Source organism: Rutilus rutilus (assembly GCF_951802725.1).
Source record: "Rutilus rutilus genome assembly, chromosome: 2".
Classification (NCBI taxonomy): domain Eukaryota; kingdom Metazoa; phylum Chordata; class Actinopteri; order Cypriniformes; family Leuciscidae; genus Rutilus; species Rutilus rutilus.
In genome coordinates, this window is record NC_140210.1 from 30185893 (window position 1) to 30201518 (window position 15626).

The following is a 15626-nucleotide window of genomic DNA, read 5'->3' on the forward strand; positions in this document are numbered from 1 at the left end:
AGCTCAACCGAACCTGACTGATGAGCAAAAACCTCATCCTGAAGCTCAAATGTGCTGCGTAACACGAGAATGAACCTCATTGGTTCTTGCACGTCAAGCGAACATGCTTGAGCTTCCGTTTACCACAACTGATGTGTGAATTGATGAATGTTTATATGTGAATAAAAGGCCAAATTCAATCTGTTCATCCTATAAAGCGATTGTGCCTCTTCAGAAAATTTTGGACTAAACCACTCAATTCATATGGATTAGTTTTACGATCTCTTTATGAACTTTTTGAAGCGTCGAAGTGTCAGTTGCGTAGCTGTCAATGGAGGGACAGAAAGCTCTCAGATTTAATCAAACAGATTTTCATTTGTGTTCCGAAGATTAAATAAAGTCTTAAGGCTTTAGAACGACACGAGGGTGAGTAATTAATGACAGAATTTTCATTTTTGGGTGAACTAACCCTTTAATGGTGCTCTTCTGGCAGCCAGTGGATAGAAAGAGTGTGGAAGCTTTCATCTTTTTGTGAGAGGATGAAAACAACAATAATACAACACCATAGCAAAAAATGTAGGTCAAATTTACAGTATACTGTATTCCTGACTTCTAATTGCTGTACAAAGTACTATACTGTGAAGTATATACTATATATTTTACTGCAAGCAGGGCCAGGTGTAGCAGATTGTTATTCTTAGTTTGAAGTGTTTTGCTCTCATTTTCAAGGACTTTTAGTATGTTTAACTTTGCTTCCTGTTTCTATGTTCCCGTTTATTATCAGTTACCATTGTTTTTCATTATCATTAATTAGCACACACCTGTCTGTACTTTTGTTCAATATCCTTTGTATATATGCTGTCTGTTTCAGTTCCTCTTTTTCTGGTGTTGTTTGTGCTAACTTGCACACTGTTGCGTCAATTCTTCTATTGTTTATTAAAGTTGCTTATTTTAAACTACTGCTTCAAAATGTACATACAACTTTCAAATGATGTACAAACTGATGAGACCATATTAAAAAATATGTTTATTTATGTTCTGAAAATGAATGGAAGTCTTATGTTTCATTTTGGGGTGAACTATCCTTTAAGCACTTAGCTCACCACGATAGCATTGCATACACTCAACCAACATTAATTGTTTATAAAATATAATATTTATTAAATTGCAACCTTATATTGATTTCACAGTAAAATTCAGTATTTTATTGTAATAAATTACTGTTAAATCTTCTGTAAAAAACTTCTGCAGAGTTACACTGGCAACATCTGTACTTGCCTTCAGTACATATCGGATGTTCACACACTGTGTGTGTTACTACTGCTTAGCCAGCATAACCTAATTCAAGCAAGCTCCTATATTAAAAACCTATTTTCCGCAAAACCTCATGTCTCCAGTCAATCAATAAATTACATTCAGCATATTGTGTATGCATGATGGCATCGGATGACCTTTAAATGGCTGCGCAAAAATAACCATTCTGAATGGATTGTATGTGGGGATATGAGGGGGAAGGAGGGAGTTATTTTCACATCTGAGACCATTAGACGCCAGTTAGATGTCTGAATTACACAGGCATGACAAGCAGTGGACACTCACAAGCAGGATATCAGCAAGCAATTAATAGGATCTAGACCACAATAGATAAATCAGGTCACATATTTGCACAGTTGCTCTAAGTGTGAATTATAACCAGTTTTTATTCAGAGGTGAACTTTTTGTAAAAAACATTGCACAGAGTAATCTGCATTATATGCAGTTGCATAATTAAAACTAGTAATGAAACAAGGCCTAATGTCTCACAGGGGATGAAGATGATTAAATTAAGTTAATCTAATACAATGCTGCTACTATTTTTGCAGATTAACTGTAAAGTGGCTACAACACTGCGCCAATGCCCAGATTCCCATCATGCATTGTGGCATGAATAAATTATGGTCTTGCATTTTTGTACAATTTAATATTAAAATGAATAAAGTTTCCAGCCAAAATGAACAATGATGACCATATTGGTGCTTCAAACAAAACAAGTTTGCAATTGTATCCAAACATACATTTATTATAAAATAAAAATATATATTTAAAAATATTTTATATATATATATATATATATATATATATATATATATATATATATATATTATTATTATTATTATTATTATTATTATTACAGTAATGTGTTGTGTTCTGACTGAAAATGATCTAGGCTGCATTGATTTCATATTAAAATTCTGAATTTTGTTGTAATTAATTGCTGTACATCATATTCTTGCTAAATATATTCTGCCAAAATGTTAAAGTGCACAATATCTTTCAGATATTATTTTGGTATTTACCATGGGTTTCATGCATTAATATAGTAAAGGAAGCTAAGCTTACTGTTATTGCAAATGTTCAAACGAAGAAATGTTTCAACATCTTAAAAGTAGAATTACACACACCACAGTTGTGCCAATCATGATGGAAACGAATTACATCTAGCCTAACTTATGAAGATTGAGGGTGTTCCGTCTGCCTTACAGGAGATGCAGACCAAATATTTGCTGTTTATGTGCCATGTTTTAAATAAGCAAGCCGGACTTCCCTATAGCCTTGAAAGAACCGCGGGACGGCACAGACAGCACAGATTGGAAACGAACACCCTCTAGTGCTGATGAGCTGGTCTTCCGTCTAGATCCTCAAAACTCACTTGGGCTTTTCACCTCAGGATCGCGTTTCGCGCGCCCGAGACTGAAAGCGTCGTGGAAGCTCTCGTTCCAACCAGGACTGTCTGTGTGCGCGAGACTGATTCGACAAGTTTATGCGCGTGATACTCGCCAGGCTCGTGTCGACGGCACGTAGAGTCAAGAAGAGACCCGCGTATTAACGTTTAGAGAAGGGGAAAGCCCGTTAATGGATATTGACGACTGGAGAACAAAACTAGTCAATCGTTATCTCAAGTGTTGACAACCAGACATCGTTAATGATAACTTATCTCACAGCCTCTATCCTATTTAATGGGTAAATTCTGTAAGTTTGTCAAGTGCCGCTGGTAGTTGTGCGTAATGGGCTGGCATTTCTGTCGCTCTGTGTCCGCGTTTTCGCGATGCGGGGAACGAGGCGGCTGACGCGCACAATCGTGTACAATAGTTAAATGAATTTTATTACTGGATATTTTGTCGTGGACTATTTTCTTTAGTAACTCTCACCGACTTGCGTCCACAACTGGATACAAAAAAAATGACTTTTCAAAGATTTTTCCTCGTGTTCGCTTTACCGGGATTGATGTTGTCGGACCCCGGCCATCCAAACCAAGGTGAGTTATAATGAACAGGTTGATAATATCTTAGCGTAATGCCTATTCATATGCATAGTGCGTATGTTTATTGTGCGTATTGTGTGCAAAGGAGATGCTAAAATCGCATTCAGCCTTTCAATTTGACCAGAATATGTATTGGGCTAATGACACTTGTACCCAATTCAGAACATTGCACTTTGTTTTGGTTTTCAGCTCAGTGCAGGAAAGATAATAAACGCACTGTTCACTGTCGTTCTCTAGTTCTGCAGGCTTATATGCTCAGCATCACTCAAATTGGGTATAAAGATAGGGAAGACCGGGGAATGTTGTAACACATGCAACGCCTAAAACTCAGTGTGTTTTGCGCTCTCAAACATTGACTGGAAATTCCCACATTTGTCTGTCATATTAAAGTAGGTTATACATTTACAACTCTGTAAATCAAGGTCAAGTACAAAGAGTGCTCTTGACACTATTCCTGAGTGGGTTATACTAATTGAAAACATAGGAATTTTAAATTCTATTTATGAATTTGTGCAAATAAAATGTATTGGATCTACAATGCACCTCCAACCCAACCTGCTTCATTTTATACATTTCATTATTCAAAACTGCAAACAAAGGCTTATAAGAAACATTTTTACTTCAATACTAACAGCAAATAAAACTGCAACCAATACAGAAATACATAAAAATCTTATGCTAACAATTCTAAAACAGTTTGTGAGTGCATGTTAGTCACTCTCACAACTGTGATGCTGTCTCGTTTTGTGCAATCTTTGTGCTTCTAGTAGAAATACAATGAAAAGTAGTGCTGCCTTCCTTGTCAAAAGCTTGTTTTGATGTTACAAAAAGAGAACCTGGTGGTTCTAATATAAACTGCCAGGAAGAAAAAGTCCAAAAAGGAGTACAACAGCTTGTTACTGGGGCAGTACATCAGTCTGAAATGTATTTAGTATATTAAAGGGTTAGTTCACCCAAAAATGAAAAATTCTGTCAGTAATTACTCACCCTCATGTTGTTCCAACCCCATAAGACTTTCATTCATCTTCGGAACACAAATTAAGATATTTTTGATTAAATCTGAGAGCTCGATCACTCCTCCATAGGCTTCTATGTTATTGAAACTTGCCGGCCCAGAAAAGTTAGTAAATACAATGTTTAAAATAGTCCAAGTGATTACAGTGGTTCAACCTTAAGTTTATCAATAGATGAGAATACTTTTTGTGCGGAAAAAAAAACACACACACACACACACACACACACACACACACACACACAAAACACTTTATTCAACTATTAATTTTCTTCTTTGTAGGCCTCTGAGTTAGTTCACGTAGTGTAACAGTGCAGCGCTTCTGTGTTGTATGTTGTGTTGTAAACATTGTCTTTACTAACTTTTCTGGGACGGCAAGTTTCAATAACATAGAAGCCTATGAAGGAGTGAGCCAGCTCTCAGATTTAATAAAAAATATCTTAATTTGTGTTCCGAAGAAGAACGAAAGTCTTACGGGGTTGGAACAACATGAGGGTGAGTAATTACTGACAAAATGTTCATTTTTGGGTGAACTAACCATTTAAGGGCAACTAAAGGTAAGTTTTTTTTTTCTGACAGTTCATTAACATGAATTAAAATAATCACAAACAAATTTTAAACCAGACATGAAATTTAACTTCTTACCTCAAAATTGTGTTTTGTCCAGTAAATCTTTTATATGTTTACACATAAACTTCTACAATCACCTCAGGAGGGTGATGGGCATGTATAACTGTGATGTCACCCTAATTTATATTATTTATAATTAGTTAAACTGATGGTGTTACAGCTCACCCTGTATTACAACACTCCTGGGTCTCACCTGTCTAAAGTACTGAATTGCAGTGATGGCAATTCCTCATTTTCCCTTTCCCCCCTGCTTGTTCTCCTTACTCCTCCCTTCTGTTTACACTTGCAGTTCGCAGTGGTCATTAGGTAAATGGCAGTATTTTGAATACGAACATTACAAGAACAAGTGACTCTTATGTTATGTCTGTGTGTTGTGAAAGAGGGAGCATATTTGTGTGGGATGTGCAGAAGATAGAAAGAGAACACTCAAACCATCTGAGTTGGCTTGCACGGCATTTAAAAACTTTTTTCCCAGTTATGAGTCATCTTATTTCTCCTGAGCTGCTTGGGATGAAAAGCAGTTATTTAACAGGTCACTGTTTTCTCAGTTTAAACCATCACACATTAAACAATAGATCGATACAGTCCTTTCCAGTGCCTATAAAAAATGTAAATTGAGGGTTTGCTGCACACTCGAACATAAATCCCTATTTGTGATTAACACTGATGATAATATCCAGTTAGTATGCATGCAGAGATGGCCCTACATGACCTCGCAATATAATGCAACTGTTGTACTGCCATATGATAATAGGCTGCTATGTACTGTAGCACAAGAATCAAATGGTTTTGTATTTCATATGCTTCTCTTTACCTCAAAAAAAGAAAGAAAAAAAGGAACATTTTGCAGGGCATTCATTGTAGAACTCTTCAAAGCCCTTAAAAATCCATTTAAAACAAGTCTGAATAAGCTTCTCTGAATAAGCTTGTCAAGCAATCTCCTGTCTTCTCTCCTCCTCATGCTCGTAGCTGAATCTCGAATGCCTCTTTGACCCCCTTGTAAAACCAGTCACTATTTAAGCGCAGGTCTGTAAAAAGCCCTGCTTAAAACCACCTTTTTGCACTGATGCTTGACGGGCTGCTCTTGCCGATCATGCTCAACTGTCATCTCAAACCAAGAAAAACTAGAAAATGGGTATTAGATCACTGTAAGATAGAAATGTTCTCAAGCCTTACTCTAATCAGTCCAGAGTGGTATTTAAGTGTTTAACAAGGTTTTTTTTTTTTAACCACCTTTTCCTCGTTTCAAATTGTGAACAGATAAAGTGTGCATAATCCATTTTGATGTTGGACAGTCTAAAATGGGCACAATTCGTATGACTTGTATATTGCTTTGTATAGCTTCCTGTAACAGGGTTGAACACAATTCTGAAGGTAAGAATTTTGTGTTTTAGTTCATGACTGAATTGGAATTTATTTTTCCACAACTTTACACACAATCATTTGTCATGCCAGCAATCAAAAGTTTGTCTTCAAACAGTGTTATTTTAGTATGCTTGATGTACTGTTATTAGTCTATTAATTCACCAGTGTTTTTTTTTTAGAAAGTTGCCAGCCACCGCCAGCATTTTTGATCATTAATATATATATATATATATATATAAAAATAAATCAACACTTGAATGCAAGTTTCAAGAAAAAAAAGCTACATTTTGAACACAAAGCTGAGAAAAGTGCATTTTTGTCAAAAATAACATTCGGATCGGATTCAGAACGATTATCAAAATATAGATGGTGTAGATCACTTCCATCAACACCCCCAAAGCTTCACAGTTGTTAACCCTTCCTGGGTCGACATTTCATTCGGTAACGTTAGGCAGTTTTGATTTATATGTTGTTCAATGCTGATGATCACAATGCTTCTATCACTTGTTTTTGATTATTTTTCACCTGTGTTTTGATCCAGAGATTCTGTACTATTTCAGAAGATGCGTACTAGCGCCCCCTACCGTATAACAGTGGAAACATGGATTGGCGTAAAATTCCATCAATGGTGGGGAAGCGTTGTGTCATAAATGATTGAAAATTCTGTCAATGGTGGGGAAAGAGGATGTTAAAATAAAAAAATAAAAAAATGTATTACTATTTGTCGTTTATCTTTTCTGTAGCTCAAACAGTAGTGCATGGCAATAGCAAATGCCAAAGTCATGGTTTCGATTCACAGGGAATGCATGACCTGATAAAATGTATACCCTGAATTGCACTGTAAGTTGCTTTGGATAAAAGCGTTTGCTAAATGCATAAAATGTAAAAACTTAAATTTTTAGTCATTTTGTTCTGTGCTTTAGTCATTTAATATATATATATAGCTTTATTTTATTATTCAGTTTTAGTAATTCTAGTACTTCAACTTGATCTTATTTCAGTTTGTTTTCAGTTCATTTGAATTCTTCTTCCCTGCGTTCATATTCGAATTCTGCATTCTGTTTGCTACCTCCTTTCCAATTCAGGAATTGAAGGGGAATTTAAAAGGCATTCTTGATTCAGTTCTGAATAACTCGCCACCCTGGTACCAACCTACTTGAGCTGAATGTGTGTTTGTCCTTGTGTTCATTGTGCCAGCTATTTATTTAATTTAGTCTTAGTCTTGGTCCTTAAATTTCCTTTTTATTTTCTTTTTAATCATATTCATCCTATAGTCAACCAGTCAATCTATCCTTTTTTTTGTTAAGTCCAGTTTTAATTGACTAGTCAAGTTTTAGTCAATTCAATTATTTTAGTCATGCTATATGTCACAATTATGTTAGTTTGGACTCGTAATGTTCGTCATCGTCTGCCTTTGTCACGGACACTAATTATGTACAGCTGTGCCCTCGTCAATCACTATCATTATTGTTACGAACTGCTCCGAGACACGAAGGTAGAGATCCAAATGCAGCTTTAATGAGGGGTAATCCAAAGACGAAATCCAATAAACAGGCAATGATCGAAACAGGTAGGCAGTCCAAACAAACCAACAAAGAAACAAACAAAACAGGCAGGGACCAGAGGCAAAAGAGTAATCCAGGGAACAGGGCAAGAAATCCAAATAAACCAAGAGACATGAAACCAGGGCGAATGCTCTGAATTGCAGCGTGACACTAAAACAAGACTTCGCGGTGAGTGAATGAACAAGGTATAAATAGACAGACTAACAGGATGAGACACAGGTGAATGCAATCAGTGAATGAGGTACAGGTGAATGTGATCAGTGATGATGAGTCCGGGCAGTGAGTTATGGGAAATGTAGTTTGTGAGTGATAATAGTTTTATGTGGAGTGCCCTCTGGTGGCTCTCAAGGGCACTCCAGCTGTTGACCGTTACAATTATCACCTGCTTATATGTTCGGTTCTGTTTCAGTTCAGTGTCCGGTATTGTCTATTGTGGATGTGTTATATGTTGCTGAGCTCTGTTCCTGTTTTCGTGGATTATCGTGTGGATTTATTCAAATATTACCAAGTTACCTTCATCTTTGTGTGTTTATACAACCAACCCAGTGAGAATATAATGGTTAAACTGATAATCACAATTATTTTGCTCAGCTTGTTTTTATAGATTGTTGTCATTTGGGAAAGTTCTTTTTACATTTGACCAGAACTTTTGCACTTCCACCTATAAGCACAAATCAAGAGAATGTCAACTCATATGCATGGTTTGTTTTACTCATTTGCTCATCTATTTTCCTACAGTATCCCTTTAACACATTCTGTTGACTGTAAGAAATGTTGCCTATAACTCTCATTAGAGTGTTAGTAGACTATTAGTAGACTGGTAGGGTTATGTTTAGAATAAGTTGACACGTACTTGCAAAGTTACTTATAGTCAGTAGAATGTCTTTTGCAGAACCGTCACAACAAAGAGTTAGCAGATATTAAGCAGACAGTCTTCTAATACTCTAATAAGAGTTAGTTGACATGTAGTTGTAAAGTTACTTATAGTCAACAGAATTTTCAAACCGGACCATCAAAATAAATTGTTACCCAATATTATTATATGAATTAACACACTCTGTACATAGTTAAACTGGGAAAACTTAAAAGCTTCTCCCAAAAGCTAAAACAGTGAAATCCCTAATTGCAATTCCAATAATTCTAAATTGCTTATGTTTTTCTATATTAAAACAAGAACAAAAAAGACTGTATTGTCACACAGAGGTTTAATTTCTTTGTTGTTGAAGGAATCATAAAGAGATTTTGCTCTACTTTTTACATTTTAGTATTTTTTTTCGCCAGCAATTTTGTATGTCGATATAGACACAGTTAGAGTTTAATGATGTCGGTGTCATTTCATTGTCGTCTCATCTTGATCGTGGAAAAAAGGTTGTCAGTGAACATTTTTCTTTACAGTTTTCATTAACAAAGTTTGCGAAAGTTAGCTAGTCTGGCCTCTATTCTGATGCAGACAGTTGACTTTCTTGAGGAGGTTCGAATTTTGTTCTTTTGTTCAGAGCCCTGTGTTAAAGTATACTCTTCTACGTTCCTTTCTCCAGGGAGCTGCAGTTTAAAGTGTGTTACAGCGACTGAGAAAAAGTGCTATGTAAACAGTAATTGTGTGTTGTAACAGAGGCCTGTTAATGGCCAGTGCCCTGTTTGTGCTGCCGCGTGGAGTGCTCTTATTGATTTTATAGACACCGTGGAGCCAAACCTCTGAGGTGTCTGTCTTTATACCTTCAACATTTCATTGGCTCTTCAAAGAGAGAGAAAGAAGCTGGATACAGCTTTGTGCCGCCTGCAGCAGCAGTATTTATGTGTGTCTGCCTGCTTTCTTGTTCTCTTCATCATATCAAGGTCATAGAGAAATCACCTTATTTTATTTTGTCGTTTTTGTATTGGTTTTAAAGAAATCTGATAGATTCACCCTTTTGCTCAGAGATTACATTTACAAAAGCTGAATAAAACATAACGATTTGTTACAGTGTAAGTGACGGAAGAGATGAGCTTCTTTTGGGCACTGTGGCACACAGACCTGCTCGTGCCTCTCCATTGACTTTCTATTGTCGCTGGAATCAGTTTGTAAATTGCACCTTGACATTTCCAGGGCCTGCCTGTGCAATGTGATCTTAGCCTTAACCCCTGCGCCTCCTTTTCCTACTCCTCCACATCGTCTCAGACACACTAAATGCCTGTCTAAAGACCACTAATGCATGCAGTGCCGTCCTTATCAGATCAATTTATCTCAAGCGTTCGACAAAGGGCCATTTTTCTCTGTTTGTGACATTCAAATTCCAAATGTCACCTTTCTCGTCTTCATCTCTCATCTCAAAGAAAAAAAAAGAGAGAACATGAGTTGCATGGATCTCTGCTTTCTTGTCACACTCACACATGCACACACTTTTTTTCTCTTTCCAACCATTATTATCTCCTTGATCCAAGATTCAAAGGAGTTTGTTTAGATCGTTGGGCTAAATGTCAGAGCTTAGTAAGCCAGTTCACTGTTGGTTCTAGTCCAGAGTATTATATAATTAATTTATTGTGACTGATGTTTGAATTTTATACAATAAAGAACAAATCTCCATGCAGTGATAAAAAGCACTTAAGTGTTTTTTTTTTTGTTTTTTTTTCATGAGCTCATACTCATTCTTATTGTGTAAGTATGATAATAGTGAAGAGTACTTCAACAGTACTATGAAAAAGTATGCCAGTGCATACTTGATTGATTTGCCACTGAAAGAGTCCAGAGCTTAATGTCGTAATATAAATATTTCGACAAGTGGGATTGACCCATGAACTGGAGAATTGACATTCACTATCACCATTGTGACTTTAAGTAAAGCACTTAACTCTATGTATTCAGAAGAAAGCTATATTCATCAAAGTCTCCTGAAAAAAAGGTATCATGATTTCCACAAAAATATTAAGCAGCACAAATGCTGAAAAGAAGAAGTGTTTTATAAGCACCAAATCAGCATATTGGAATGATTCCTGAAGGATCAAGACTGGAGTAATGATGCTGGAAATGTAGCTTTGCCATCACAGGAATAAATTACATTTTAAAATACATTTAAATAGCAAGCGGTTGTTTTGTTTTAAAAAGTTTTAGTTTCTAGTGTCCCTGCCAGTATTGGCCAATAGTGGATACGAAAATGATTTGATTTATAGCCTGAATCAGTCTTCATGGCCATGATTATATAAGGACAAATGGCAGTAGCTACACCATGCTATCTGGATTCATTCCCCCTTGACTGAAGATCAATGACCAATCAATACTACATCATTGCTACCAAAAGCAGAAATTGACAAGCATGCCAATCTAATCATATCCCATTTAGCTAACATTACAGACTCCATGTTTGATGTTGCTGCTTTTTCACTAAATTTAAGAATACGTTTTAATACGTTTTCTACTAAGTATGATGCTTAAATTAGTGGAGCTACTGACTCTTGTTAAGAGGAACCAGAATAAAACAATATTTACATCCCAACTTGTCCCTAATTGTTAATAAATACTTTTCTTTATATCAGTGTTTGGTACTTTTGATCATTTGAAAATATCTTCCCTTCCATTCTTTGATTCAGACAGTAAATAGAGAAGCCTCAGTTATAATCCAACAATAAACTTTATGTCTTTGGTGCCTTTCATTGGTAATCCTGTAGATCTGCTTCACTGCAATCATTTTAGATCGGAAGAAATATTATTTATATGCATATCATAAAGCTGAATTCACTCTGAACGGGTTTAGATTTTGTTTTTACATTTAAATGTGTCACTTTATGGGATGTTCTACTAGGATCCATTCAACAACTCATAGAGCTTAAAAACATCAAGATCCAGATCTTCTGACATGATACATCAAAGAAACATCTAAACTATAGAGGCAGCCCAGATACTCAAGGCTTTTCTCTATCCGTCTTTTCTTTTTTATACTTTCCTCCTTTCCATGTGGCCTACTTTAGGGACTCCAGATTTTTACAGACAGACATAGGCGCTAGCTGCCACTTCTGATGTGTCTCTGTTGATGTCTCACTCTTCCTGCTGAAGCGGAGGGAGAGAGACAACAAATATTCAGCAGCTGATTTGGTTTGAAATAAAGCTTGCGGATCTTGTCAACACCAGTTATAAAGATTCAGCTGCAGCAAGACATCCCGCTCTGCTTTTTCTAATAAGACCATCAATAATTGCCCCATCTGGAAAGCATCTTTGCCATTTGCAGCATTACCCTTGCCATTTCTATTATCTACTTCTAATGGCTGGTCATTTGAATTTACTATACTATCTTAATTTCAAGTTGTTGTACAGTTTTCAATGAACATCTCTCCCCTTCTTTCTATTGTCAAACGACTTCATTACGAAATTCACTATAAATACCAATGTAACGAGGTTAGATGTTATGGGAAGAAGGAGGCGGGAACTGGGGAACATTCAAACAGATTTTAATACCAAAAATAAAACAAATACAAAACAAAAGTAAAAGACAGCAGCCCCTCACAGACGACTGCTGTCACATAATAAAACATAAACAGAACACAACCTAAGTCCTGGCCTGTTCCTCTCTCGATTTCCACTGTCGTCGCTCCCCCTTTTATGCTTCCGCTCCTCCATGAGAGATACGAGACCGGTGCATCGCGCAGGTGTCGCTCATCATTAATCACGCCACCGGCCTCACGCCGCTCTCTCACGTTCCCTCTGCCTCGTCCTGCTCGCCACAACCACATAGTTTTTGATATGGGGAGCCAGAATTTGTGGCATCAAGAACCAGTGGTTCTCAACCATTTTGACTTGGCCCATCACTATCAATATTTAAAGGCCCACCTACAATATGCATATTTCTAGTATTTCTAATTGAATTTATCTGAAACTGGGAGTGTAGATACAATATATTAATTAACCACAATTCATTTAAACAAAGTCGGCATGAAATGGAAGTTGTGATAGTCTTTTCTTCCCTATTATGGTGTGTATTTGGCTTAGTGCAGGCGCTAATGGTCTAGACTGTATCTCGTAAATTACCCCACTAATAATGCCCAGAATGGTACCAAACTTATACAGTTGTACACATAGGTTCTGTACTCGAGGCATTGGAAAGTTTGTAAGTACATCAGGAGTTTATTTAAATAACACTTGCCTGATGGCTAATGCTACCGCTAACCCGCATGTCGAGGTGACTTCAGTGATTAGGGAAAATCACGTAAAAGTCCTGGCAGAAAGCGATGCATAAGGATGTAGTGTAATGACGCCCAGTTCCAGGAATGCACTAACATTGTTTTGGTAGTACCAGTTTGCAACAATTATTAGTTAACACTAAGTTGTCAACACTTAAAAAAAAAAAAAAGTACTGTCTTTCTGCCAGGACTTTTACGTTTAATTTATATGAGATTCAACTTGATTGTTTACATTATTTTAAATTTAATTTAGATTGAAATGACCTGAACAGCCTATTAGATTAAAACATTTAAGAGAGCAACTGAACTTAAATAATAAAATAGCTAAAATAGCTAATAAAATAGGAATAGAAATAGGTAATAGGTATGGGATTTTATTTGATTTTTACAGTGGATTGTTGTGGTTTTCTATTGCTGTGATGTGAGTGACAGGTTGTCCTGTCCTCACTCTGTAACGTTGTGTGGCTGCAATGATCGCACGATGCAGAAAATTCAATAACAAAGTCTTTACTTCAAACTCATAGAGCAAACATAAACAAGACTTGAACAGAGGAAACTAAGGGATTAAATACACAAATATTGGTTAACAGAACTAAGAACAGATGTGTAATACAATCAGTGATGATAGAAACTAACTAGCAACCTGAACTCAAATGGCAAAGAATAAAAATGAAGCCAAAACAGAACTAGAACGTAACACGCCAGCAAATACGACATCAGAAGTTCATGCAAGAGAGAGGGAAAGTTATTTTGATTAAAAAAAAATATATATTTAAAATAAATACTGCAATATTCCAACGCTATCTCATGACCAATTCGTGCGAGTGAGTACAAGGTGACTAATTCGTACAAATTCATTCATATGATTTGTCTAAACTCCAGTGATGGGTAGGTTTAGGGGCGGGGCCAGGGGTTGGTCATTTGTACGAATTAATACGAATTGGGCAACTCGGAAAATATGAATATGACGTAAAAAAATCATTTGAATTCATACGAGTGAGGTCGTATGAATTCGTACGAATTAGCCACCTCATAAAATACGTACGTCATTTCCGTTAGATCGGGTTGAATATTCCATAAAAAAAAAGAATAGTCTATCGTGATTTTATGGACACTTTAATAATTTCACACTGAAATAGTTTTCTTAATGTATTAGTCTGAAATAATAAAACAAAAAATGTAATTAAATAAAAATCAATCAATCAATCAATATGTCAATATGTCAATGGGGTCAGAAAAATTACCTTTAATTCAAAGGGAAAACAAGTTTATTTTTCTTACCTCATATAAATTACATATTTAAAGGTTTTCTTTTTCCTGTAAAAAAAAATGCCTTAAAATAGCTTGAATGTAACTCTACACCCTTGCCTCATTTAATATATGCGGTACCATGAATATGCAAAGTAGCCCTGCCTTTACTCACTCGCACCAGCTCAGAGATCCACTCGTTGATGATCACACGTTGACGTGATTGGTTACAAGGTCGTTTTTAACGTAATGAACACCAGCGATTTCAAATCGCTTTTTAGAGACTATCTTTGGTTCACTTCAGTTTTAAGTTGTAAATACTCAGCAATGGTGTTGACTTATGAATTTGCACATGGTTTGTCTTAAAGTATATTAAAAACACCACATACGGCCAATTCACACCGCACAGACAAACGCCAACAAACACCAACAAACAAGTTGGCCGTTGGATTTAGAATTTTATGAAAAATAACTGTCATGTTAACCCTGCCCCAAAATACAGCGACAAACACTGATTGAATATGTTCAGTCAGGTGAAAACATACTCCAACCAACGCCAACAGACGCTGACACGGGTAACACACTGATCAGGCGCTTGTCTGTGTGGTGTGAATAGGCCTATAGACATATAAACAACATTGAAAACTTAATTTTTACCACAGGGGGTCTTTAAGCACAAGTTCCAGGAGCTGTATGCTCTTTATTTCAGATTAGAGTTTTTTAATATATATTATTAATAATAATTTTTCAATTTAAATGCTTCTTTTGTCATCCTAAGGCCCCCTTGGAAGTTTGCTATAGCCCCCTGGTAGGCCCCAGACCCCTGGTTGAGAACCATTAATTAAAAAGTTACCAACATATTACCAATTGAAGCCTTTCCATTTTGGCTTTAAAAGAGGCTATGCAGCATTTGCAGCAAGTTTTATTTTATTTTATTTTTTTACATATAATGTGGGAAAATACATATGTAAACTTTTCTTTTTGTTCTCTTGATACACACATTATACACATAAGCTACAGATAATGCAAAAAACTTCATTTTCCAGCAGGATTTGCACCTGCCCACACTGCCAAAATAACCAAAACCTGGTTCAATGACCATGATATCACTGTGTAATTACTGTGTGATTTCATGTAATATTCTTATTTTTTTAAATCCTGTTTTATTGGGTTTTATGAGCTGGAAGCCCAAATTATGTACAAATAAACAACAAAATACTTGAAATCGTTTAAGTTGTGGGCCCTGAATCTATAATCTATGGAAGTTTAACGTTTTGAATGGAATTATGGAAATAAATAAACTTTTCCATGAAATTCCAATTTTTTGGAAATGGTCTGTATTTGTTGTGGAGTTGGCTCATGCATGTACGATGTGCTA

At 36.1% G+C, this 15626-nt stretch overlaps 1 protein-coding gene across 3 annotated transcripts in view; it reads left to right on the forward strand.

The window, feature by feature from the left end:
• The first annotated feature begins 2625 nt into the window (after positions 1 to 2625).
• epha6 (eph receptor A6) overlaps positions 2626 to 15626 on the forward strand; it is a 155398-nt gene continuing 142397 nt past the window's right edge. For all 3 annotated transcript variants that reach the window (XM_084392953.1, XM_084392954.1, XM_084392955.1), the window contains exon 1: positions 2626 to 3274. In XM_084392953.1, the coding sequence (XP_084249079.1) occupies positions 3199 to 3274 (76 nt within the window). In that variant the 5' untranslated portion in view covers positions 2626 to 3198. The remainder of the gene's footprint in view (positions 3275 to 15626) is intronic.